At 51.7% G+C, this 27904-nt stretch overlaps 1 protein-coding gene across 2 annotated transcripts; it reads right to left on the minus strand.

The window, feature by feature from the left end:
* Window positions 1-1829: 1829 nt before the first annotated feature.
* LOC309677001 (solute carrier family 22 member 4-like) lies at window positions 1830-27904 on the minus strand (the record flags this gene model as incomplete). Of its 2 annotated transcripts, none has more annotated exons than XM_082489670.1 (10): window positions 1830-2052; window positions 3260-3395; window positions 5766-5948; window positions 6632-6846; window positions 7842-7936; window positions 9991-10117; window positions 13483-13654; window positions 18126-18280; window positions 19935-20038; window positions 27512-27904. In XM_082489670.1, 10 exons carry the CDS (start codon window positions 27902-27904, stop codon window positions 1977-1979), a joined length of 1656 nt encoding a protein of 551 aa, XP_082345796.1. In that variant the 3' UTR covers window positions 1830-1976. The 2 variants fall into 2 exon arrangements, with proteins under 2 accessions (XP_082345796.1, XP_082345795.1); XM_082489669.1 differs by having other exon boundaries at window positions 7842-7942.

The following is a 27904-nucleotide window of genomic DNA, read 5'->3' on the forward strand; positions in this document are numbered from 1 at the left end:
TACTACAAAGTTCAAGAGTACAAAAATATTTACCTTTTAGAAACACCCAAGCCTATGATCACATAAAATAAGTATCAACTTAATATAAAAATCTTCATAAAAATACGGCCACCTATATTTAACCAAGTCCTCAAACCTGTCCTACACTGATACAAAGGCTTTGTTGAGAAATTTAGTTATGTCTAAACAGCTATTCTATAGATTAACTCTGTAATAAGTAAAACCAAGATTAAATAATTGGAGAAATTCCAGCTTGAGAAGGGATGAGAATGCCGGGATCACAGGATAACGGTTGCCTCATGCCACGTTATGTTTATGGCAAAAGCATAACTGCAGAAAATTATATATGAAAGGAAATAGTATTTCCGCATCCCAGAGAGCGGCTTGAAATAATTGCACAAGTTCCTTGCATTTAAATGTCATAAAGCTTTATATTTGTGCTTGAACTTACAGGGAGAGCCCCGTTCCTGTGCCAAGTGCCAGCACAAGACAACTTGCCATGAGCTCTCACGTTAGAGATGAGACAGTGTGCTTTTGTTGGCCCTTCCAGAAGGTGACTCATGGCTAATTGTTATTTATAGAGGATAAAAATCAGTCTACCATGTCTGATAGACTTTATGTGGCCAAGAAGTGCATGTACAGCCAATAAATAGAAAAATAAAAGGTATTATACTTTTTTCAAACGACGTAGTGTTCATAAAACAGTAGTAGCACAACTCTAAGCTCTACATTTGAGTTTTCATCCAATCTAGCTTTGCTGAACTTTGAAAAAAAAATGCATACTTAACTGGTAGGATTTGAAAAACAGAACACTGGCTTTGTTGGTAGTTTTTTTGTTCTGAAAAAACCTGTCGTCCCAAGGTAGCCCTTTTGCAGAATTAATAACTGCAAGTGAACATCTCCAGTACAGAACACGAGCTTTTTGCAAGCATCAAATCCCCTTTAAATTTTTAAATGGTACAAAGGTTTTGCGGAGGCTTTTGAAACTGCAATGATATTTCTCCGAAGGTACAAAACAATGTGGCGTGTATTCAAAGGAGAAATGAAACGCTTTGAAAAAAAACCCCAAAAGATCTAAAAAAATACTTATGCCAATATACCATGGAAAAGCTACAACTGCACGGCATGTTTGGGTAGGATCATTGACTTGCGAAAGCTCGTGTGTCTCTTGAAAGCGGGCACAGCCCATCAGGTCAGCAAGCTGTAGTCCTTTCTGCGTTAAAGGCTTCCCCCATCCCCAAAGACACTGAGTGTTCATGAAGCCCAAGGACGTCAGCGGGCTCAGGCTTCATGAAAAGCATCAGCTTTTACAGGGACACGTGGATCAGAAGTGGATCACAGGTCCTGGGAAAAGCAAGCGACATCAAAAGATGCTCCGATGTCTTGTTTAAAAAACATGTCCTTACAGTGAAGTCTATGACTGCTTTGCTACAGCTAAATTCTGATCCCACTTAGTCTGTCGGGCTTTGGTCACAGATTTCAAAGGAAGCCGTGATCTTTCCTTTAGGGGCACGTGCTGGGATTTGCAAAGACAGACACCCAGCTCCCCTTCATCAGTCAAAACACACAGTGAGAAAAACCACCAGCATTACATTTTCTGTATTCTTTTTTTTTTCTTCAAGCAGCTTTCAATGAGAACCTGACTGACTGGAGTCGTTGCTGCGTTATTCCTAAGGCTCATTTCTAGCTTCCTCCTTGAATCAATCGACTTCAGCACAGGCAGGCCCCCATTTCTCAACAGGGACCGTATCTGCTGACAAACCCCAGGTATCAGGACACTGAATTACAGACTGAGTCCTACGGGAGTAGACAGCATCTGGTCGGTAAACTAGGTATTTGGGTACAGTAGCACAGGGGATAGTAACTATAGTGCAGTAGCATGGACTGGTGGGTTTTGTTTGTATTCCTTTGGCAGAAAATGCATTTTGAGAAGATCTTCTTGTTCTTTCAGCCCCTCCGAGAGTGTGCATCCTTCTTCACAAGGGCGTTACCAGAATTTTAGGACTCTCCTTTGAATTCCTAATGCCAGTGGTTTGTTGCCCATTTCTGAAACTGAAAGCAAGTAAAAAACTGAGAAGCTAGAGAACATTTTGCAGGGTGACACCACACACTTGCTCCCTCTAATCGGCGCTGCTAAAATAGCCATGTTACACTACTAATATAAACATCAGAAAAAAGCAAGTGCTCTGTAAAGTATGCCTTTCCTGAAGGCAGAAGCGATGCAGCAAACAACACGTGGAACTTGAACGTAACTCAGTGACTGTAATTCAGTTACTTCAGTCGGTTTATGCGAGAAGCCTGTGAAGGGAACGTGGTTTGACTCTAGGAGTTCTAGCTACAGTTTGTCAACCGCGAAGTCGAAAAGCCATAGGTCAGACATATGAGAAGTCCCTAATTGTGATAAAGAGCAGCATGCCCTTCTCAAGGAACCTGGCCTGAGAATTCTTCTTATTCGGGAAGCCTAATGACAGCTCCTTCTACTGACCAGTTATTATTGCTTATAAGGGCACATTCTGTTCCAGCACAAATTCTTGGTGAGCTGGATGGTGGCTCTGCAGCTGCGCTTTGGCTAATTCAGTTTCCCTCTGCTGCTCCCAAGAGCTTTCCTCCCACGAGAGTAACTGGCAAACCCTGGCTGTCTCCTCTGCACCAGCACCACGCCGTACACGCACAGATTTCAGTGGAGATGTTTGCTCAGGGTACCCCAAACAGCAATGGCAGTGGGGCACAAGGACTGTCGTTGCTGACAGCTAAACCAAATAAACCAGGAGGAAAGCTGTCCTGGCACATCTCTGCCCTCCCAAGCGAAAGAGGCCAGAATATTGAAATCTTGTGTTTAATTTGGAGTGGTACATAATGAACTTGCACTGAAAGAGTAAAGTGTTTTGTAATGTAGACCATCCTACTAAATGAATAGTTTAAATGAAGAGTTAAGGAGAGCAAATGATATAAAAGGATGGAAAGTGTTGGGGAGATAGGAAGCAACAGCCCCAAGGTGACGTGAAGGTCAGCCTTGCTTTGCGAGTGCCCACCTTCAAAGCACATCAGCTCCCAGGTTCAGCGACTCTGGAGAAACTGCATAATGTCAATGTCTGTCAAATTAACAACCAAAAAAACTGCAAACATCTAAAGGGGACTTTGAAAGCTTTGATGTTTTGCAGTGGATCTGATGAAACATGTTTACTGATTGTGAAAAGGGACTATGGAGAAAGAGGTCCTGAGTTCTTGTGAAGCCTGGGATGAATGAACGCCGCCTTACCATTTCACCTTCAGCATTTGCTCAAAGCTCTCAGGCAGGGGACTGCCGTAGCTCTCCGGGAGGAAGAGGGTAAGGATCCCGATCAGCACAGTCAGGCTTCCCATCAGGATATAGGGTAGGAATCTGTCGTAGGCACCTGGCAGAACAGAGGATGTGACAACAGCACTTAATATCCACAAGCAACAAACCCATGCGTAAAATTATATTCCAGACATTGCTGTAATGCAGAATTAATTTGGAATAATTAGCTGAAATCTTCATAAATATGAAAGGTGAATCCAAAACGGAGTTACAGCCAGCAAACAAAGGGATTTTTCAATTTTTAAGCTACAACGTGCGCTCTAGGATGGCCAACAGCTATCACCAGTTTCATGCCATGCCATGTGTTTGCATAGCAGCGAACAGTATTTTTGAACATTTCAACCGGGGTAGCCAACATCTTTGCAAGGTAACAGCTCTGCTGGGGTCACTGCTGGAGTCTTCAGCGCTACACTGTCATCAGAAACCGAATCCTCCATTAAATAATTCCATGTGAGGGAATTAAAGTGCTCATAAGCAACCAAGCGCTGCTCAGCTGCCTGGGCTTGTGCATCCTTCTGGGCTTGGGCGAAACAAGGGAAGAGACTGATGGCAGCTGGACAGGCCAGCTTCAGACTAATGAGCCATTATCGGGGGAATCCTTAATTACCTTCCTTATTGCAAGGGCAGAAAGCATCAGGCCTCCCGTGACAGGCTAGAGGCTCTGACCTTGGTCTACTCAGAAGATTATTTTGGACTGGAAGGCAGCGGCCCCTGCCAGCAGCCTGAAGCTAACGCACAAGTGTTTGGGCAGGATGCAAGATCTTCCAAGTCACAATAGCACAGCAATTAAAAGGTCTTTCAGGAAAGGGATTAGCTAGGATTTAAAGTATTTAAGGTAGAGAAAGTACCAAACTGGACTTGACAGCTTTATTTTTTAGTTGGGATTGAGCAGCGTGCTTTATAATGTATGGTATAAACTAGGATTAAAGTGAAGACCCTTGGGTATTTCACACAGAGCCAAAGTCTGTGATTTGATCTCTTCTGTGTTGATGAGCTGGATGAACTGCGAGGTCCTAATTTAGCTGTAGCAAATACCAGCAGCTGACGAGTTTCTCCTAAAACCTCCTAAAGTTTAGGAAACTGTTCTGATGACTGGAACAAGATTTTTTTAAAGGCTGAGCCTATGGAAACCTAGGAGAAAAAAAACCCACAAAACGCAACAGTAAAAACTTTATCCCATCTACATCTCTTCATTATTACCTGTGCTGCAATGGGGACTGAAGACCGTAAGGAGCATCCCAGCCTTGCTCTCCCTTTTACTTTACATTTTCACTGTGCATGTATGAAATAAAGACTATGTTCATCATTTTTGGTACAGTGTGTTAGTGTCACACCGGGACGTAAAGGTGAGCTACAGCTGGTAGTCTCCTCTCCCCTTTCCTGGAGTGGTGAACCAGCATTAACCCCATAGCAGCACACCAGCGATGCTGCGCCCGAGTCAGCAGTCATCCTCACTTTGTATCAAAGGTCCCAGCAGGCAGCAAAACTCGTTAGGCACAGGGGAGAGCCGAGACAGGTCCAGTGATGGTAGAAGGAAATAAATCACGGGTGAGTGAAAGAAACAGGAGATTGAGCACCCCGGACTGAGCAGACGGTATTTGCGGATACTTCCACCCCTAATCCCCTCATCTCGGTCACCCTTTCCTGTCTGCAACGTGAGGATCATTTCCATGTACTTAAAAAAAAAAATAAAAAATTATCAATTAATATTTGTGCAGTACTCAGAATGTGATGGTACTGAGTGTAAAAAAAAAAAGCCTCTGAGAAAATCAGTAATTCCGCTTACAGACTAAGGCGTGAACAATAAGAAAAAGCAAAATGAGTGCTGAGGTGGCTTAGTAACTCAAAAAATCACTTCACGAAGATCACAATTAAACACACTCTTGTGCTGTTTAATCTATGTATTTTCCATGTATTGCTTTAGAGAGCACAGATTCAGGGGAGGTTTGGATTCCTGCCTGGTTCCTCTGCTCCTGACATGCCCATCTCGGGACGCGCCTGACGAGTACAATGCAATGAACTTCCTACTGGCCTTACTTGCCACATCGCTTCTTGTCACACTCTCCTGGGAAAGGAACTGGCGTCCCGGGGGTAACGCCCATTGCCAAGATGTGACCAGTTATCATCCCAACCACTCCACTTGCATGGTTTACAAACACCGTCATCATCCTGGACCAGCTCTGCCCCACTCTGGTGCTGCGTGAACATTCCTCAATAAAGGACAAAAGTGCCTGATTCTTCTGTGAAACCCAAAGAGCTCCGCTTCGTTTCTACAGTGTACGACAGTGAACTCAGAGCCAAGGTGAGAGAAGGGACTTAAAAGACAACAAAGGACAGGACTTAAAGCCGAGCCTGCACTGCAGAAGCTCCGACGACTTCTCTGGGCAGTTGTGTAGCGCAAGGCAAGGAACGCAAGATGTCTCACCCAGGTAAACAAAGTACGGAGCGATGATGCTGCCCAGCCTGGACGCCGTGGACGTAGCTCCGACTGCCATGTTTCGCACTAGTGTTGGGTACAGCTCCACATTGTAGACATACAGCATTGAAAACGCAGCTGTGATGCCAAATTTTCCGAGCATCACCAGGCCAACAGACAGGACGTTAAAATCTGGAGGAGAAAAAAGAAAATCAAGGGGAATTAACAACGCCCCGTGCTTATTACTTGTATTTCTTTTACATCCCAAAGAACATATCGCCCTCTTTTTCCCTAGCAGTTGCATGCGTTTTGTTTAATTTTTTGAAATTATACAATGTAGTAGCCCCATCCCTAGATGACTTGGCTTCAAACTTCCCACTGAGCATAATGTAGATACTCAGGTTATTTTCTACTTTGCAGATTTTGGTTGTCTCCCAGTAAAACAGCGTTCTTGAAATGGAACGGAACAAAATTCTGGATTACGCAGCAACAAAGCACAAGCTTAAGTCCACCCCTTTTTCGCAAAATCCCACGGAGATTTACACACAGTGAAATCTGGAAGACTTGCAGGGCTTTTTCAGCCGCTACACACACCCAAATAAATCACAGTACACTTTTGGCTCCCGTTCTACAAGCTGGTTCCCCTGAACTATAAAAAGCGCGGTAATTTGACACAATAAATGAGCGCTGTGCATGACTCGGCATATACATATGCACATAAAAAAAAAAATATCACGCCTGCAAGTGGTCAGCATAAACTTGACCTCAAATGCTAAATTTGATCTGGGTTTCCAGTAACGTTACAGAACTGTGAGACAGCACCGTTAAATATTTCTAACATTTTATATATTTAAGTCCTCTGTTGCATCTTGTACCTGCAGGAACCAGCTGAATGAAGAGGACAACAGCTCCCCCTAAAAACAAGGTGCCGGATAAGGAGTAGCGCCGAGGGAGGGAGCGGAGGAGAAGCCAGGCAATCACGTACGCTGGAACTTCGATAACAGCCGAGAGGAAACAGTTGATGTAGGCATTCCCATGCCAGTTTGGAGTGCTGAGGGACAGGCCGAAGTAACCAATCGACGTGAAAAACCTGAGAAAAGCAATAAAACCAAATGATTCCGGAAACGCCATCTCTGAACGCCTCCAGTGTTGCCTCAGATGTTGTTACAAAAATAGGATGTCGCAACGCACCGCCACAGGCATCGTGGCTTAAAAAAACCATCTCAGTGGCACCCCCATCTTTCTAATTCTGCCATCCCTTCCAGTGATCATATCCACAGCGGCTTGAAGAGACCTCTGATTTCTCTGTCCTTCCTGCATGCGCTACACCGAGTAAAAGGCTTTGTGGAAGTCGTTCACAAAGGCTTTTCACCGCAATGGACTCATTAACGGCACAATGAAATAACTCTTGAAAGCTTCCCAGGCCAACTACGTTCCTACTTGGAGCCAACTCCAGTGGCAGGATCTCCCACCCTCAGCAGTTCCGTTACAGCTTATTTAATCTTCTCGAGAGAGAGAGCTGGATGTTCGGGTTTCAAAGCTCAAGAGTGCCTCCCTACGGCATGCCAAGTCTGCTAGCCAGTGCCTTTCTGCTGGGGGAAATAGGTGCAGAAAAGGGTCCTGGTTTGTCTATATGGTATTATTGGGTCCTCATTCCTCGCGGCTGCCCAGGCAGGGACCGGGATCTCACTGAGATGGGCTCTGCACAGAAACAGAACACAAACGCTGGCCATGGGTCTGGTTCTTGTTATGTTACTGAGTTGCTGCCTCTGCTTCAAGAATGACATTTCTCTTCAAACAGAGATTACAGAGGTGGGAGCGTCTTTAAAAAAAACAAAACCAAAAAGCGACAGAATTTAAAATGCACAAGTTGTTACATACAGTTTGCTAACTATTTTACGCCCGAGTCGAGGGTACTGCCTCCGTACTCTCGCGTATGACTGCAGTGCGGGTGCAAGGACATCAGGGGCCAGGAGCTGCCCAAGGACCGGGAGGCTGAGCCTCATTATCTAAACCTGAGGCATGTGCCCTCAAATCAGGAATCGCTCTATTGCCTGGGTACTTTAGGAATACACATTTCCTTACCACAAAAGTAATGACATAATAGTAATAGTTGCAATGTTTCGGGTTCGAAATAGGTCCAGAAGGATAGCCTTCTGCTGCTGCTGAGGCTTCGAATCCTGCATCTGAAGGAAAAAGGAAAACAAAACCAAAAAAATTCCCACACACCTAAGAGCAAAACAACCTCTGCATACCCACGAGTTTGGGCAGTTATGAAGTTACCACTATATGAGGGGATAACCAGGCGGCCCGAGGGCCAGTGCTGCACCGGGGAGGGCGGTCCTTAGGTAGAGCTTGTCTCTGCACCCAGCTGTACTCCGCGGGAGTTTCCAGGCTTTCGTTTAAAAAAACAAAAAAAAGAGGTAGCACTGAGACACTGCACCATGCACTAATTACAAAGGAGTAGCAGCTGACAAGAAAGACGCATTAACACTTCCGTAAGGATCTAACCCAGTCCTTCCAGAGTAACCGCGTTACCGAAGGCATTTTTCTGTGCGCTGTCCGCTCAACTCTCTTCTGTTCAACCTTCGCAAACGGTGTGAAATAAATGCAGGAAATCAGGCAGTGTTGCTGCCTGCCTGCCGGTGCCCTGCCAGGGAGGGGGACGGGGGCCAGAGCTCGGCGTGGCGGCCAGGGCGCACCACGGGAGCATCCACCACCCCGGATCAGAGACGGAGGGTCCGGTTTGAACTTGAAGTAGGAATCTTCTGGGTGGCACGAGGGTGCCCTTCTGCCTGCACGGAGAGCCCTCGCCGGGGCAAAGCCACCGCTCGTGGCCAGGCTTCCCCCCAAGGCCAAAGGGTTTGGCCCTCCCTTCGGGGCGACCCAGGAGATTTCCTCGCTGAGGAAGAGCAGATGGTTTCCAAGGAATGTCTTTCTAGCAACGTTTGAAAAGTACTTCCAATGGAGGACTTAACGTGCAAACATCATCCTCAGGCTTTTGCAGACAGACGCTTTGGCATACAAGACTCCCACGAAGTGCACGACAGCTGAGCTGCCGCTTGGGTCTCAAAAATACGCGGGAGCAATGAAAAGCAAACTCAGGTGCTGGAGCCTGAAAAAGTCATGTCCAGTATGAAAGACATTTGAACTCTGGCTGTGAAGTAAGGAAAGTGCTTTTCCATGGTTTCTGTAGGATGAGCTTCCCAAAGCTGGAACGTGCACTTCAATGTACGCTAGAATATACACTTGGAAGTGGGATCTTCAGCAGCTCAGCCCAAATGCAAGCGTGACATTCAAGGGATGGCTCCTGCCCACGGGAGGTGCAGCACGCAGCACCTCTCTCCTGCAGATACTGCAAAGGAGCACGCGGTGCTTTGCTTTCTGCTCTATCAGGAGACAGCAGGAGGCATTCAAGGCAGGTGCTGGTATAACGCAGGAGAATAAGATGGGATACAGAGACACGCGGTCATCGCTGACGCAAGGTTGGAAGCGCCGCTGGTCGCTTTGCGCAAGAAAAAAGTCTGTGCCTCTTCAGCAGGAGCTCCGGCGAGGGCAGAGCCGCTAGAGGGGGAGGTGAGCCCAAGAACCAGCTGCGGCCGTGCTGCTCCCCGGCTTGCTGGGGTGCTAGGGCTGTGCAAGGGCTTCTCCTTTTAACCAATAAACATCCAATACAAGGAAAAAAAAAACCAACACAGGCCCGAAGAAGAGCTTAATGTTCTTCACTGCCTTGGCTACCGTCATGGTTTCCAAGTGCCCTTGCAGCACTCGGGTGCTTTGGCTGGTTTGGGCGACCTGAGGAGTCCCTCGGGGCTCCACGCAGCCCCGGCACACGTGGGTGCCAATTTAGGGTCCCCTACAGAGCCCCCCCCGCGAAGGGCTGTTAAACTGCAAATCACTAACACTGCACCAAGCTGGAATGGGGACAAACACGTTTTCCTCGGGTCTTCTCAGTGCCCCGAGGATGAAGCAATCTGGGTCACCCTTGCTCTGAAAACCACAACCAACCACTGCCGAGGAAGAGAATTTTACTGTTAAAACCAAACAAATAAAAAACCCCTCTGGCTTCTCATTTTGAACTCGCTAACCCAGCACTTACCTCACACCAACAGTCACTGCCAGCCCCTAAGAGCTGCTGGTGCAAACCAGTTCTCCGCTGGCATTTCCCAACAAGTCAACTGGCCAACGGGGGAAACTGCCAGCCAGATAAAGTACCAGGACGCATGAAACATACCTCCGTGGTGTCGAAAAGCACGGCTGGGGCTGGAACGCCATTTATTTTTGCAGCCTTTCGGATAATAACTTCTGCCTCCTTATATCTTCCCTGGGAAATCAGCCACCGAGGGGATTCAGGAATGATCCTGCAAGAAGATTCAGAATAAATGACTCGACGCTTTCACAAAAGTAAAAAGTTATTAAAAACACATGTAGCGGTTTTATGAGTTACGCTCTCATCTCACAGATTGCTTGCAGCAGAAGACAGTCAGCGCAGAAGCATGTGGGCAATGTAATTCATGGATTTGTCCCACTGGGATCAGTGGGAGAATTCAAATGTAGGGGACGTGTTTATTCTCGTGCTGAAGGAGATGCACGCTTGGGCCCTTGCCCTGGGTGGTTGTTTTTTAAGGAATGATTGATGTCCACCAGAAAAAAGAACAGATATAACTAGATAGACAGCAAAGATGGGGGTAGCTTAGCCAGTGCTGAGCAAAAATGTTCTTGGGAAACTGCACACAATGCGGAAACCCTTTAAATATGCACAGGGTATATTTAAAGGCTCTGTGTCATAGGAATCTTACATACAAACCTCACAATTGTACCACAGCTCTGAGGCAGCCTCTCCCAGGCAGAGGACAGTGGCAGTGTCCCCTTGTGGAGCTGATGACATCTTCTAATCAATTCTGGGCACGTGTTGAGTGAATTAACACCAAACACAGGACAGAAAATCTCACCTTTCCTTAACTAAATCCTTTGATCTTAACAGATGCTACCTTCCTCCCTTTCGCCAGCAGCTCTTTTTTCTCTCCTTGGAAAAAAGCAGGTCAGACACTCCTTTGCTGATGAACTCCCTAAAGGACCGACCCAAAGCCACGTCAACGGTTTCGACCGTCAGATGATTCATATCAGATCGTTCAACCACTAACGTGACTTTCTGCCAGGCGAACTGTCTCCACTGCTCTTCTTTGAGGGCAAGCTGAAGAACGCAAGACTGCAGAGACGATGCTGAGAACCTTCTGGAGAACTTAGAAGAGGAATGAATAAAAGAGCAACTATGGCATGGAGCAGTGGGATGTGCAAGTCACATTGCCCGTGGAAGCAGTGGCTCCAGATGCCCAAATGCCAGCTAATACCAGAGCTTTGCCAGTGCACCTTGACCACCATCTACCACCACATTGGCCCCAGACTGGAAGTGCCATCCATGGCCATTTTTGGCATGCTTTATGATGTATGCTCTTAAAAAGCATGGAAATTCCCACCAAATACATTTCAAAGCAGGACTCTGAAGCCGTGCGTTGGGGACAAATGTCACGGGCCTCATAGTGCCTGTTCCACAGCAGGTATCTGAGAGGCTTCCATTCAAAACCAACCTCCCCAAAGAGCAGCTGCTCGACGCAGACAGAAACGCTGCTGTGTTGAAGGGGTTTGAAACATTTTGAGTTAAACAAGCAAAGTGACCCTTAAAGAGAATCAGGCTATCTTTAAAATCAGATGACAGCAGAGGTGGAGCTAAAAACCATGTTAAAGGCTTGGTTTGGTTTGGTTTGGTTTGGTTTGAAGGCTAAGATAAAAAACCCCAAACAAACCAAAACCATCAGCAGAGACTCCTGACAAGAGTGAGATCTGTCGAAGCCTTTTAGACTATAGAAGAGTGGGGTTAAATCACTTAACTGTTAGAAAGACCTTAATTTCTTACTTACATGTATAACTCTTTCAAGATAAGAGGAAGGAGTTCCCCAGATAAAACTAATATGAAAGGAAGAAACTCTTTTTGTTGTAAATTATCCTTATTTTAAGAGTGTGATACCTTGCCTTTCCCTATTTCCTAAACAGCTCTCTCTTCAGAAAAGAGCAGATGACCAAGGCGGCAACACAACAAGGATATCTGCCCTTCTTCAATGCTTCTTCCAGCTGAGAAGAGCAGAGAGTTTTCCTCAACTCTCTTTCAGTCCCCCAGGGCAGAGCAACCCTGGGCAAGCTGGGGGTAAACCTGTGCATCCACTGGGAAGACGAAACAAAGTGTGGACTTGGTGACCAAGAAGACAGGGTGGGATGGCTGAGAGGAGCACGGTGAGGAAGAGCCAACCTTTGCCTTAGCCGGAGTTACTCTGGGCCGAAGAAGCTCACAAATCAAAGTCCTGCTCCAGCAGCCAAAGCAAAGCCTGGGAGGACACACGGCTCGGGAGAGGGCTGGCCAGCGAGCTCTGCCGGCAAATGCCTTCGCTTAACGACATCTAGTGCGACGAACTGCTTAATGACATCGAGTGCAATAAACTGCCAGCTGCTGCACGCCGAGTGAACGGGCTCAGCCTGTCGCTGAGATTACAGTACCAATCAGCAGATGAATCCACATTAAAAAATGGCTTAAAGAAAAAAGGAAGGAAGAGAAGTTAGAACGAATCACCCAGCAGTACTACGGGGGTAAACCTAGAGGTGGTTAACAGTGTCCAGGGTTAGGAATCAAATACAGAATTGCCAAGTGGCTCTGGAAAGCCAGTGAAAAAGTGGCTTCAAGCAAGGGCGAGCACCAGTGAGGCTCTGCAGGTAGTTAATTTGACTTAAAACTGTCAAAAAAACCCAAACCCAAACAAACAAAAAATCACCCAACACCTGCCTCAAGGCAAAGCCTCCTCAGATGGCAAAGAGAAAATAAAAGAAGAAAAAAACACCAAAGAGGAGATTCCTGCACCTGGGGAGGAATAACCCCCTGCACCAGTACAGGCTGGGAGCTGACCTCCTGGAGAGCAGCTCTGTGGAAAGGGACCTGGGAGTCCTGGGGGACAACAGGATGCCCATGAGGCAGCAATGGGCCCTGGTGGCCAAGAAGGCCAATGGCATCCTGGGGGGCATCAAGAAGAGCGTGGCCAGCAGGGTGAGGGAGGTCATCCTCCCCCTCTGCTCTGCCCTGGGGGGGCCACATCTGGAGTGCTGTGTCCAGGTCGGGGCTCCCCGGGTCAAGAAGGAGAGGGAACTGCTGGAGAGGGTCCAGCAAAGGGCTACGGAGATGAGGAGGGGACTGAAGCATCTCTCTGATGAGGAAAGGCTGAGGGCCGTGGGGCTGTTCAGTCTGGAGAAGGGAAGACTGAGGGGGATCTTATCAACGCTTATCACTCCTTCAAGGGCGGGTGCCGGGGGGGGGAACAGTCTGTGTGCAGTGGTGCCCAGTGACAGGACAAGAGGGAACGGGCACAGACTGACCATAGGAAGTTCCATCTCAGCCTGAGGAGGGACTTCTCTCCTGTGGGGGCGGCAGAGCACTGGCACAGCTGCCCAGAGAGGGGGGGAGTCTCCCCCTCTGGAGCCATTCCAAACCCGCCTGGAGGTGTCCTGTGCCACTGCCGGAGGTGGCCCTGCTCTGGCGGGGGGTGGCACTGGGGGGCTCCAGAGGGCCCTTCCAGCCCCCACCAGTCCGGGATGCTGTGAAACGGGACCCCCCCGACACCCTGCCATAACCCAGCACCCAGGCGGGGGGGGGAGGTGGGGAGCGCGGCGGCGCGGGGGCACTCACCACCAGAGCGGGATGCAGAACAGCCCCGGGACAGTGAGCGCCAGCAGCAGCATCCGCCAGTCTCTGATGAAGTAAGCAAACAGTGGCAGCAACATGTAGCCAATTGCAAAAAATATGCAAACTCCTAATGTAGAGAATATAATACGAACTGATTTGCCAAGAATTTCTGTTCCTGTTTAAAACAAGGGAGGTTGGATTAGCATTTTAACTCTTTCTATTCAATCATGACTAAATACTTTACTGCATTTACAAAAAAAAAATAAGCTAAACAATCTTAGAAAAAGACCAGTTTCTCTTATAATACTTAAAGGGACACTGCCAAGGAGTAGTGGTCCAAGAGATGATCATCGGCACAGTGATATTAATCTGGCGGGAGATTCCTCCAGCTTTCTGTTGTGCATCTCCCCTGGAGCTGCCACTGAAGCACCAGTGAGACCAGCACCATTTGGACTCTTCCAGTGCCCCAGCGGTCTGGCAGAGCCCGATACAACACCGTTTTCAATGCTAAACATAAAAGTAACAGCAACGCCTATGCAGTTTCTGTTATTACCATCGGCATTTGCTCACAGATGGAGCAGAGGATCCCGAGACCCGCGGCTCAGCGTGTTCTCCTCTCTTGCAAAGATTGGCAAAGTAAAGGAGAAACAGCCGACAGAGTCCTTTTAATGAAGTCGTCCTGTTCAGGTGTGCCGGGAGTTTAAGTGAGCTGGGAACAAAACCTGAAGGCTACTGTATGGAAACACATGGTGAAACACGGACCCTCTGTGGTTTGCTCCAAGGACACCAGGATGAAGGATGCCCAGTACTGGCTGATGGGGCGCCCAGTCCGGCTCCCGCCCGCGGTCAGAAGCGGATGCCGGTGCACGGAGGTACTGGCAGTACCGCGGGGACAGGACCGAGCCTGCGGGTCAGCTACACTTGCAAACAGGCTGAGCTTGGAGCGCGAGAGCTCATGTCGCCTCTTTTTGTCCTCTCTCAGCCTAGGAACGCGCTCCCGGACAGGGAAAGCAGCTCAGCGGACGGGCAGTGACTTGAACGTAGGTTTAAAGCCCAAATGTTGTTTGGCACTGCAGTACTTCCCCGCAGCAGCGAGTGCCATACGTTCCAGCTGCATTAAACAGTTCATAACATCCTTCCCGGCTGGGAAGGGCTGAGCAGAGAGGATTTCAGTTATCCCCCTTAGACTTTTTTCCAAATTCCTGAGCTCCATGGCTGCACACTAACCCTGGGTGAACCAAAAGAGTTGTGAGGAATTAAAGGAGCTTGGCTCCTCCCTGGTGCCTTTCCTGCCTGGCAAATCTGCTCCCGTCCCACCCGGCAGTTTGCGGGATGGCAGAGAAGACCTGCGCTGCTGTGCTGCCCCACAGCACCGGCGACAGCAGAGGTCACCTGCAGCCCCGCACCGACCCACCCAGTACAGAAAAGCTGCTGGGATTATCGGGGACCTTCAGATGAAGGAGCCACTTCTGTTTGCTTTGATTCTTCTTTGTTTGCGTTGTCCGGGACAGATAAGGGCAGGCACAGGGAACGGGCGGCAGACTCCCAGGAGCCTTCCCAACACGCGTGGCCAGGACACAGCCCGCTCCCCCACCTAAACCCTCGGGAGTTAAGGTGCAGCTCATCGCTGAGCACTTCTGGAGGAGAGCGGCTCTGTGGATGGCAGACGGGCACGGGTGCTCCGGGATGAAAGGACGTGAATTTACAGTGAGGCGGGAACAAATGTCACGGGGGTTTTTTTTTGGAACAGAAGGCTGGAATGTCAGAGCGGCACATCACGGGCTGTGGGACACAACTGGGGCAGATGCCACCTTCTAATAACACTGCTGCTCCAGCAGCCAGGTGGGAGTCAATCAAAGCATCCCACAGCCCCTGCGTCACGCGCAGCCCGGTACCACCCTGATATCTAGTAATAACAATTGAGACTGTTGTAAGCCTTCAAGAGCACCTAATGTCTTTTCCACTAGAACCCCCAGCCCTTGCTTAACAAAATCCACAGATGCCCTCAGGTCCACCTCACTTCTCGCCGAGCCCTCAGCCCACAGAGCTCTCCTCTCCATCAGGAGCACCACAAGGGCCGTAACTCCCACAGTTTGATCTGGACTCAACTAAAAAGCAAACAACACTGAGCGAACAGGGGGGTCTCGGGAAATCTGGAGAGTGTATTTTGGTTATGTAGCACGGTAAGAACTCCCACATTTAGTATTGCAGAGAAAATGGAAAAATACCCAATAATAATAATAAATCCTATTTGATAGCTACATGATTTTTTATTCTAGTAACTTGGAGTAACTGAATAAAATCACAGTGAGAAAGCTGAAAATAAGAACTCCGAGGGACTGAAATGATGTGCGGGGATAAATTATACCGCCTTTCTCTACTGATGGCTCTTGTTTAGAGGGACTGTCCTGGGAGAGGTCTGATACTTGAAACGTTGGTTTATACCTGTTAAACGTTGCGTTAAATTTGTGGTAATCCAAAGCCAGTATGAGATGACATCTTTCAACTACAATTCTCTCCTGCCTCTCCTCCTTCTTTCTGCTGGCCGGGAAATAACAGTTTTGGGACGCTACCAACATGTCTTCGCACATCCACGTGATGTTCTACAGTCCCAGAACTTGAACACTTTGCGCACTGAAAACAACCGAACCCGTCTGAGCTACGCACGAGGAGGGAACACAGGCTCACACGTTGAAAGCCGGAATGATGCGAGAAACCTGTGCTCAAGTGGCCACTTGGAAGAAATAAACAACCCACTTGGGGATGGAGAGTGCCAGACGCGGCACAGCCAGCATCAACGGGGACTTCATACGCGCCGGTGTCACTGCTCCCCTCCCGAGCACAGGTCACAGCCCTGACCGCCGTCGGATGAAATATGGGAAGCATCTCCAGCACATCCCATAATCAGGATGGGCTTTCTTAAGGAGTTGCTTTTCTTTCCGTGGGTATATCCTCCTATCCAGCACCTGTTGTGCGTGGATTCCGGGACTCCTCGGGGCACACCGACCACCGGCTGCGCAGAGCGGGGTGGGAAGGACCGTGCTCCGTTAGTGCCTCCCTCCTTACCGATGGCAACAGCTGATGACTTGCTTAAATTAGGAAGCTAACGTCTAAGTTATTGAAGATTAACCCTGCCCTTAGTACCAGGCTCAAGGCTCTCGGGGGGAACGGCCAGCGTGGCCGAGGCACCCGCCTCCCCGCTCCCGGGGCGCCACCGCCGCTGCAGCTGCTCCAGAGGTAACGGGATGGCACAAGAGACGACACAAGGGGTAAGGTGGCAGCAAACCGCAGCCGTGCGACAAAACAAACCTAACGTTGCTTCGGGACACCCAGCCCTGTCTCAGCAGTGGGGACATTTGGCCAGTGGGGTGCTCTGGGCCCCTCCGATCCCGCAGCTTCGCCTGTGCCAAACACCAAGGGAGCATCCCGATCTGCATCCAGCACTGCCCCACGTTCCCGGGGCAGCCGCGGAGCTCAATTCCTGCCTGATCAGATCCCGCATTTGTGCTACACAAACCCCACGTGCTTCCAAGGGGATTTTGAGCCAAGCCAGGGCTCCTGACCCAGCGCCGTACCTCCAGCCCTTCGCTCCGGCTCCATCAGCTCCACGCAGGAGTCAACTACCGGGACGGAGGGAGCAGTGGTGATGGCACAGCGGCGAGGGATGTCCCCGCTGACAGCCTGACCTACTTATCCTCCCGCTGCCACTCGCAGCGGGGAGTTCGGGCTGCCCAGGGACACGATGCCGTACCCCCTCCAGAGCACTGATTTCATATCAGGAGATTCTGCTCTATTTTCCCCCCTGTTAAAGCCTCACAGGGGTAGGACAGAACAGCATTAACTCTGAGTGTACGGTTTTAATTTAGACTAGCTCCTGTTACGATCTACAAATTGTAATTTAGACACCATTGGTTTAAAAACTGGCATAAATGTATACACGCATATTTTAAAGACAGCTCTTACAAATACCAGTTTCCCCCCCTGAAGCCTTCATCCATCATCCCAGTAACTCACCCATGCAGTTGCCTTTCCGGAAAACCCTGTGGCAAGCGGGAGACTCTGCGGGGTCCCCCATTCCCCACGGGGTCCCCCATGCCCCACGGGGTCCCCGTGCAGCCTCCCCGCAGCCGCTGGCTCTTTCTTCCTTCGCTCCCCGTAGAAAACAAAACAAACCTTGCCCTCTAAAATTAGGGACCTTATCTCTAGCCTCAGCAGCGGGACCAGTGACTTTATGGCTAATGAGGCTCTGACACCCACCCGGCTCCTCCACTCTGGTCCCCCCACGTGTTCGCCGTCCCTGGAAACGCCGGTTTCCTCCAAGGCTTTGTATGATCCCTCTGCAAAGGGGCAGCGAGGCGGGGAGGAACCCAAATGCCTTCTCCATCTCAGACCTCCTTCTGCTGCTATCAAACCCCGAACACTGCCTTGGATGTTTATTTAGAGTCTTCCTGCTCTCTTTTTTATCCTCTAAACCTATAGAAAGTATAGGCTTGAAGTATCCAAGAGCAAAAAAATCATACTGCCTTAAATTAGGAACCACACCAGCGAGGATTTACCGGTCTAATCAAATGATGCACATCCAGAGTTAAAAAAAAAACCAACTGTATATTAAGCAAGCATTTAATCTAACGCAGACATACTCATACCCAGTATGAAGGCCACCACGTAGTTAGAGATCTGTCCCATCCCCACTATGAGAAAGAGCACTGTGAACATCTCCCAGCTGGTAGAGAAGATCTGCAGGAAGCTGAAGCCAGTCTGCACAGCCATCGTCAAAAAAAGGATAGTCTTCCTGCCAAACCTTTTGCAAAAGATAAAGGAGATTATTAGTGCAACAGCATTTATTTACGGAGCAGGGCTATATAAGAGAGCACGAATATGCAACCTCAAGAGATGCAGCTTAGAACAACCTGAAGTTTCATTCATTGTAACGAATTTTTTTCATAAGTGATAAAAAATAAGTAAAGTTTTGATATTTCCAAGACCCAGGAAATAAACCAAGAAGAAAAATTAAGAGCAGAAACTTCAGGGAGCCGCTAGACAGGGACTAAAGAGACTAGACAGCAGCACGTAAGCGAGAGACACAAGGCGATTGCAAGCCACGCAGCCCAGAGCTCGGACACGATGCTGTTCGGGCTACCGCTATCGATGCACTGCAGCCCCACTCCGCTTTGACTCTGTTAAATGGCTTTATCAACCGATTTCGGTCTCTCTGGGTTGCCACACGTACTGCACCCGTTCTCTCACCCCCCTGTCTGCGACAGAATTACGTAGCGTGTTCTTACGGGAAGGTAGGAGCGAGCTCACGTGCGGGTTTGCACGCCCACGCGCCGGCCCAGGGCACGCTGCCCTCCGCGCGCCGCACCACCGGCTGCAGCAGCCCCTCTCTCCGCACAGGTTTCTGCAGCAGCACAGGGGAAATGGCCCGGAACACACCCCTTAACTGATAAACCATTAAAAAAATTTTGTAATTTAATGAATAGCTCATGCTAGAAGGCCACCGGGCTCCCAGGGAGGCTGAGCGGCCGCGGGGCCGCCGGGGCACGCGCGCTTTCTCCGATGCTCCCAGTGGGCACATGGCACCAGTGGGATTTAGCGATTATCTCATCTCCCTTTCAAACAGTAACACTGACTGACTTCTGCACCGGGGGCAGGAGTCGGGAGATTAAATTCGGATCACGTGGAATTTAATGCTGGAGGCTTTGGGATTAAGACTCCCACTGAGTTTTGAAACCCCTCTGCGGAACACCCCGAGGAGCGCTGCTGCTCTTACGAGTTCCGCACTAACCGGCAGCAGCCGAAGCAGTACTGGACATCCCACCGTAACAATGCGGAAAAAAAGGCTCAGGAAGAGGGAAGCAGAGACTCGCAGAAGGAACATATATTCTACATACAGCACTTGTGAGGCCAAAATTTCAATACTGCTGATATTTTCGATATTTCATATCTACTTATGGTAGATGGTACGACATGATTGCTATCCATTTACAGATTTATAATTCCTCTTGGATATGCTTTCTTTCTTTCCGGCAAACCACCTCTCCTATGCAGAGCTGCCATTCAAAGGACAAGTTTCTATCATGCAGCTCTAAGAATGGACTGTCAGTTAATGTGTGACAAGGAACAACAGCTTTCAAGCTACTAAAAAAAGCCGGAGAAAGAAACAAATGTGGTCGTGAAGTGAAAACCACCACATCGATCTGCAAAAGCAGCCACGTGGGCTCCTTGCAGGGATCAGCTCTTGGTCTCCTAAAGCCCCCAGGAGGCCATAATGCTGCGCCTGGGGTAGGTCACGGTTGGGGTTTTTGAAGAAGCCAGGCCAGTTACCTCATTTGGGTCGAAACTCCGAGAATTGGCCATTTAACTCCCTTACGCCTCTTAAGAACAAAGGCGCCATCCCTGGCACCAGGGCTGCCCTGCTCTGCCCACGGGCGGAGCGGCACCAGCGGCGTTACCTGTCCGAGAGCTGCCCCGAGATGAAGGAGCCGATGAGGACCCCCACGAAGAAGAGGGAGGTGGTCAGCGGGGCCTTCCAGTCGTCCTCGCACACCAGGTTCCACTGCAAGAGAAGGGCTCGCGCTCAGACACAGCCGCAACGCCGCGTCGAGCCTCGTCCCGGCACAGGGGTCGCTGGCTGGCGACACGCACACGCTGCTGTGGGATTTAATTTAGTTTCCCCACACCCACGTTTCCACCCATCGCTGGTACCAGCGCTATTTCCACAGGGAATGTCGCTGCCAGGACGCCCTGCTTAAAGCGTAAGAACAAGGGAAAAAAAAAAACCAAACATGGCTTCAAGCTGGAAGAAGGGAGATTTAGATTAAATATTAGGAAGAAATTCTTGGCTGTGGGGGCGGTGAGCCCCTGGCGCAGGGTGCCCCGAGCGGCTGTGGCTGCCCCATCCCTGGAGGGGTTCAAGTCCGGGTTGGACGGGGCTGGGAGCGACCTGGGCTGGGGGGAGGTGGCCCTGCCCGGGGCAGGGGGTGGCGCTGGATGGTCTTCAAAGGTGCCTTCCAACCCAAACCATTCTGTGATTCCATGAAAGCAGTTGCCTCCCCGGGCAAACCCCATCAGGCCAGAGCACCCCCAAACACTGGCAGCCGTCTGACGGGACCCCAGAGCCCCCCAGAGCACTGGCAGCCGTCTGACGGGACCCCATGGCCTCTGAAGCGGGTGAGCAGCCCGGGATGCCAAACCCCGCCGGGCAGTGGGTGTGCGCAGCCGGGGGCTGCCCCGACCCCGTCTCCAGCATGAGCTCCCCACCACCCGCCCCTCAGCCCCCCCCGACACCCAGGACCAGGCTCCCCATGGCTCGAGGTGCTCCCCACCAGAAGAGCAGAGTGATGGAGAAGGGTGAAGGACCACCCCATCCCCGGCTAGGGACAGTTTCCAGTTTACCTGACCTCTGCCAGCACAAAACCTGCTGCGTTTCTACAACTTCTGGGTTTGACAAGACATAGGCAAGAAGATGCACAGAATAAAACCTCTTTTTCCCACGCTGACGCATTTCCAAATTCCTTTCCATCCCCAGAACCTGCAGGGCTGACTCACTGCCCATCGCTCAGCCTCGCGACTGGACCCGGCCGGGGCTGGAGGCTTAGGACAGGAGCCAGCATGGAAACTTCCACCTAAAGCCATTCGTAACCCCAGACAAGGTTTTTTTTTTTTTAAAAAAAAAAAATAAAACCAGCATTATGAGTATCTGTCCACAGAAGTTACAGCTGAGCAGTGTTTCTGCCGCCGCTTGCTCCCGTCCCGGTGACTAATCTCCTGGTTAAGGGATGTCTGCCAGGAGCGCTCATGGATAGACTTCAAACATGTCAGTCCCAGATCAGATAATTCTACCACAAAGGTACGATAATTAGATCACAGATCAAAGTATAGCATAATTTTAATAATTAGCCATGCTATCAGAGAGTGGGGACATCGCCTGCACCGGCGCTCGCCTTGCGCCCGGGGAGCGGAGGGGCCGAGACGTTTTGGCGAGCGGTGGCTGAGCCCCGGCAAAGGCGGTGGCGCGGAACCCCCCCCCCCGGGCTGCTCAGGCTCCTCAGCTGAGCTGCAGGCAACGGAAAGGAGCGGCTCTTGCATTACGGAGAGACCCCGATGCCATCTGAGAGCGCTGCGAGCCCTGCCCAAGCCAAACCAAACCAAACCAAACCGCCCGTGGCTCGGTGGCCGGGTGTCACCGCTGCAGGAGTAAACCCCAAAGCCGGGGGGGGGGGAACGACACGTGGTGTGGTTCGAGGCAGTTTGCTCTGGGTTATAATTTAGGAAAGCGCTGCAATCGATGCCTACTTTCAGGCAGAACGAAGGCGTGCTGCCAGCGGCGGGGAGCCGGTACCTCCGTCCCGCTTGCAAAGTGACACCGGCTACGGGACAAAAAAAGAGATGAATTGGGCTTAAAAGTGCAGCCCGTGCCTCTTCCTGAGAAACACAGAGTCTTTAATGCGGGAACGTGGAGATTTGAGGACTGAAACACGCCTCCAATACTTAAATCTCATTAATAACAAAAAGAAACCTACGGCAGCCGTTCCTGTAAGGTATTTTCTGGTCCCGGCTGGGAAGGGAGGGCTGGTCTGGGCGGGCACCTGCGCTTATCGTCCCTGGATTTGATAAGGTGGATGGGAGCGTGCGGGTCAGCGGCGCTCTGATCCATTCAAGGATGCCGGTCATGAAAAACAGATGCTGGGATCTCTTTCACATGTCAAAGAAAACCCGAGATTTCTGTGAAGAAGCTCGGTGGGAACCAAGCCCCCCTACTTAAAACAAAGAAAAATTCAGCTTCAGGAAACGCGGTGTTAAAAGGAAGAGTTTCTTTACAGAGTGGAAGGAGGAAAGGCGGCAGAAAAACCTCTGGGAGCTGTGGGAGCCGCTCACCCGGCCCCACGCTACGGAGACGCTGTGCCACATCCTCCTGCACCTCCCTTTCCCCGCTCTGGGAAAGCTGGTTAGACTAACGAGGCGGCAGAATTTGCAGCCGATACGGACTATTATTAATTATGTGGGTGCTGAGCACCCCGCTGCAGGGCTGCCGCACAGCACCTGCGCCCGGACCTTCAGACTCGAGTCGCTCGAGGTTAAGGGTCGGCGTTTTTCAACTGCCCCTGCCCTGCCAAAGGCACTTTGGCTGCAAAATAAACCCGGCTAAATAATAACTTGCCCATGAAACGGAGTTGCTCCCTGTGTCTCCTTGGTGCCAAACGCCTCCCGCCCAGCTGCTCACCCTACCTTTTCCCATGACATACTGCACAGACAGCACAAATTCGCTATACGGGGTTCAATCTTTAAAATTTGTGGGATGTGGTAAACAGCACACAGCAGCCGGCTGGCTGGAGAGGGGTTGTCATCTACAGGAATTCGCTATCTACCACCCCTACTCTGTGGGTTACACCTCGTCTTCTCCCGAAACGCCGGCCACCCCTCCCCAAAGGCGCTCGCTCCCATGCGGGCTCTCGCCCTGGCGCTGCACGGTGGCGGAGCGTGTGTCGACACGGCAAGGTTTCACTCGGGCTTGAATTCATAGGGCTTTAAGGTATTCGCCGCATGCTGACTCCTCACGAGCACTGCTTGGGGGAAAAAAGTAAATTCAACTTAATTGACCACCTCATCCTCAGAGGCTGCATCCGTCACAGCCGGCCCCGAGCACGCCACGGGCACAGGAGCCACAGCTGAACTACCTACCGCTTCCAAACTGTCTGTACTGGACTAATTATTCATTAACCAGAAGATAAGTAATTCTGTAACATTCCTAGCCAAGCAGACTGGAGTGCAAAGTTCATGTAAGCTTCCAAGCCAGCGCTCTGAACGCTAAGAATAAGAGCTGCTCAAGAAGAACACTGTTAAATCACTTTATTACCATCAAATCCCTCTGACCTTTTCCCATAAGCTCCCAGCGGCTGGGAGAGCCAATTCTGCCGGGCGCTGCCGGAGGGAACGCTGCAGATGGAGAAGCTTTCCGAAAAACTGAAACTGCTCAGAGAAGGTGCCCCGGCTGCCCGAAGCGACCCTGCCGCCTGCCTTCTCAATCAGAAATCACTAATTAACCATCTGAGTATCAGCCCATTCACACCAGAGAGGAAAACACTAACGGAGCCTCGTGTAAATGGCCGAGGCCGTAAACCAGGGAAACTCTGACCTTGTTTCTAAGAGTGAATCTGCAGAGGAAGAGCTCGAGAGATATTAAAAAACCTTGACCCTCCGCGCCGCGCCCCCGGCACCAAGTCCAGCGCTGAGACCGGCTCCGCTCAGTGCACGAGTGACGAGCGCTGACACCTCCGTCCGTGCCCCAGCGCAGGGCGGCTACCAGGGTAGGGTAGGGCTGCTCTCCGCTGCTGGAAAAAGCTGGAAGGGAACCGCAAAATCCTTCAGACGTCCTCAAAGCACAGCAATTCATACCCAGCGCCTCACCTCTGCCGGTCCCAAAAGCTTCTGGTTTCTGCCTTCACCGAGAAGTCAGCGCCAGGGCTGGGACGGGGCGGCTGAGGGAGAGGTGAGGAGCCCCAGCAAAGCCTTCGGCACTCGCTCTGCCCTTCGCAGGGGTCTCGCGAGGTGCCTGGGGGCCGTGCCGTGCCCGGGCAGCGAGCGTGTCCCCGGGGAGCAGAGCTGGAGGACAACCTGGCCCAAGGGAATTAGCTGGATGCTAACGCCGCGCTCCGGGGAGCACAACTGGTGCTTGTGCTGGAACCTCTAATTATGGGCAGATCTCAGCACCTTTGTCCGGAATTAAAGCAGATGTAGGTTAAGTTCCAGACAAAAAAAAAAAAAAAAAAACAAACACCACCCTAACATAACAAAAATACGTATGTTAATGTTTGAATTAATTTCAAAGCACAGATGGTAGAAAGGGGGAGGGTGGTGAGAGAGGAGCAGCACCTCTGGGGCCAGGACCTGCTAGATGGGCTCAAGCCCTCTTGTGCAATTGTAGGTGGCACCGACCCGCCGCAGCGGCCACCCGGTTAGGTGGAAAACGGGGATTTTACATCAGGACCGCCGGAGGAGCTGCAGCAGACAGGGCACTGCTCTGGAGAGGGGGGTCCTGCAGCCCGGCAGCCTGCCAAGGGAAGCCTGCGGCCCCTTCATCTCAGCCGCGGGATCACACCGAGTCCCCCACTCACCCCACGCTCCCACTTGCCCACCATTACACTTGCAGACTCATTCTTATCACCCCGGCCCGATGGTCTCCTTTTTCACCCGTGCTGTGGACACACTTCACTTTTCCGCCATCGCCTCTGTTCTAAGCCCAAGCGGATGAGTGAGTCTGGGATGCTCTGTTCCCAGGGTTGAGCACATCCCTGCGGGCCAAGGAACACTGGTGTTAAGCTGGCATCTCCCAGCCGGCTCCTTTCAAGCAGCAGTAATAACAGGATTTGATGCTCACAAATCAAATAAAACCTCCAGTGCTTAATCCTGTACCATCAAGTTTGGCTCCTCAATTGACTTCTTGAGCTGAAGGTGTTTTTACACTGAGCTTTCCTGATGGCACGTCCTGGCTTGTCTTTCCTAATACGGAGAAAAATGTTGGGTACAAAAATAATCATCTCATGTTTAACTGAATTGCTTCTTTTCAGCGTTTCATCGGCGCCTGTTTTCCTTGTTTTAAAACCAAATCCTGTATTTTTTTCCAAATGTCCATGACAATTTTAAAACAAAACAAGCGTCCTTCTTTTCCATCTGGCTTACAGATGGGAACCCGGCACTTGGTTTCCACCTCTGAACGTGCTATTGCCTCTCTGGCGTCCCTCAGGCCCCGCGGCAAACCCCACCGCTGCGTCCCGTCCCAGTCCGGCACGGAAAGCTCTTGTTTGGCATCTGCCAACGCAAGTTGTTTACTGCTCGTTAAGGAGGAACAGCATTTCTCCTTCTTTTGCTTCATTTACTGTCTCCCTCAGAGCAACGGCTAACTCCAAACCGCAAATTATGAGGTCATGGCCACCTCAGGATAATCTGACCTCCCTGCGGCAGCGAGCCCTGCGGCACCGCCTGCGCCGGCGGTGGCTACCAGGCACCCGCCACGGGGCCGTGCCAGCCCACGGGTTACGGCCGGGCATGTCTGCGCACAGCACGTGGGCTGCAGCCGCGCTGCCGCTACAGCTCGCCCACGGCCAGGAGCGGGACCAGCTTCCCAAGCACCCCGGCCTTGATTTGGTGTTGTCAGATGCTCCCAGCGACCGAGCACCAGTGCCAGCACGAATGGCGAGAGACACGCACACACTGGGCCACAGCATGTGCCGATGGCTTTGCTTCAGGCAGGCGAGAGGCGGCTGGCGTCCCCTGCCCGCATCCTGCCCTCCCCGAGCCCGGAGCCATTCCCTGCTCGCCTCCCCCCCCGCACGCTTCACTGCGGCTCAGCCCATGCCTGTGCACCCCGGGCACAGACCCTGACTGTGCCCCCGTGTTCCCGGGGCACAGACCCTGACTGTGCCCCGAAATCCCTGTGGCAGAGACCCTCACTTTGCCCCCGCGTCCCCGGAGCACAGACCCTGACCATGCTGCAACATCCCCAGGGCACAGACCCTGACTGTGCCCCCACGTCCCTGGGACAAAGACCCTCACTTTGCCCCCGCATCCCTGGAGCGCAGACCCTGACCGTGCCCCCACATCCCCGGGACAAAGACCCTCACTTTGCCCCCGCGTCCCTACGGCACAGACCCTCACTTTGCCCCCGCACCCCCAGGGCATAGACCCTGACCGTGCCCCCACGACCCTGAGGCACAGACCCCCACTTTGCCCCCACACCTCCAGGGCACAGACCCTGACTGTGCTCCCATGTCCCTGGGGCACAGACCCTCACTTTGCACCCGTGCCCCCAGGGTAGAGACCCTGACCGTGCCCCCTCGTCCCTGGGGCACAGACCCGGCAGCCACGTGCCTGTCAGTCAGGACCTTTCCTGGCTCTGCCCCCATGCAACGTGTTTTGGTGCCAGATGTTGCTGCTGAGTCACAGGGACTGGAGACAAGGGCCACACACCCTCTCCCTGCCGTCCCCCTGAGCGTGAGCCATCGGTGCATGAGCCATCGGTGCGTCCCTCGGCTACCCGGGGCACGCTGCTTGGCCAACGGTGCCCGTCAGCTGCCGAATGCCAACGCTGGATGGAATAAGGATGAGCCCATTAATCCTTTACCCCTCTCACACAACAAAAAAGAGCAGCAGTGACCCTGCAGCTTTGGGGGAATCACGTTTTCCTCCTCTACTAGCGCTCTGTGCTCCCTGCCAGCGCGGGCAGACAGACAGACAGACAGACAGACAGCGTGTCCCTGCTGCAGCATCACAGTGCAGCCAGAAAACCCAAACAAGTGCTTATGCGACCTGTCACCATCAGTGTTCCCGCAAAACACCCTGTACAAATTATGCCATTGTACGGTCCTAAAAACCGAGCCAACAGCTTGGCCACAGCCTAGGGCCAGGCTCACGCCGGAGCCCGCCGCAGCAAACCAGCATGCCACAGACCGTGGGCAACAACCACGGCACCTGCCTCACACCCAACCCAGAACCAGTGGCCACCAAAGACACCGGTGTGGCTGGCAGCACCGGCACGGGGTGCTGGAGCCAGCAAGGGCCCACCGTGGTCCAGACCCAGCCAGGCTGTTTGTGTGTTGACTGCAAAGTGTCCATGTCCCCATTCACAGCCAGACTGGGAACAAGCCATTCCATCAGCTGGACCAGTTTACCGGGATGGCAGCATGCGGGCAGAAGGGAAGACCCGGCGCTTCTATTTTCACCCTTTGCCTCCCCCTCCCCAAAAAAGCCCTCTCCCACTGCAACAAACTAACGTTCCCATGGTAAAAAAAAAAAAAAAAAAAAAAAAAAGCCGAGATAAGAAGGACGGGCGGCTCCTTCGGGGGCCTTTCACACACCCCCACCCCCACCGCATCCCGCATCCCTCCCTCTCCAGGGAGCATCACCTCCACCCGGACCCCCTCTTGCTGCCTGTTCATCACCCCCCCCCGGCAAAATAACAACAACTCCCCTCCGTAAAGCACAACAACCCCCTACTAAAGCACACACGCACACCACCCCCCCGCCCCCGCACCTCGGTGACGATGGTGGAGCGGTAGACGTCGCGGCTGTACTCCCAGCCGTCCAGGCACGGCTCCTGCTCCACCGACTCCAGCTCCACGTCGGAACCGGGCCGCAGCCCCAAGGCCGAGAAGTTGGCCAGGGCGGCCAGGCGGTACCGGCGGCAGCGGCTCGGCGCCTCCCGCCCGCCCCGCAGCTCCAGCGGGATGCTGGCGTTGCGCCACTCGCCGCTCAGGTTGGCCCCGCGGGGCACGGCGCACCGGTGCTCGGGGGTGCCGGCCAGGAAGACGGCGGACATGCCGTTAAAGCCGTTGGGGACGATGCTGGCGCTGAGGAGGAAGAAGACGACCCGCTGGAAGCGGCCCCACTCGCCCAGGAAAGCGGTGGCCGCATCGTAGTCGCGCAT

This window comes from Vanellus vanellus (genome assembly GCF_965231255.1).
Source record: "Vanellus vanellus genome assembly, chromosome: 13".
Taxonomy (NCBI): Eukaryota; Metazoa; Chordata; class Aves; order Charadriiformes; family Charadriidae; genus Vanellus; species Vanellus vanellus.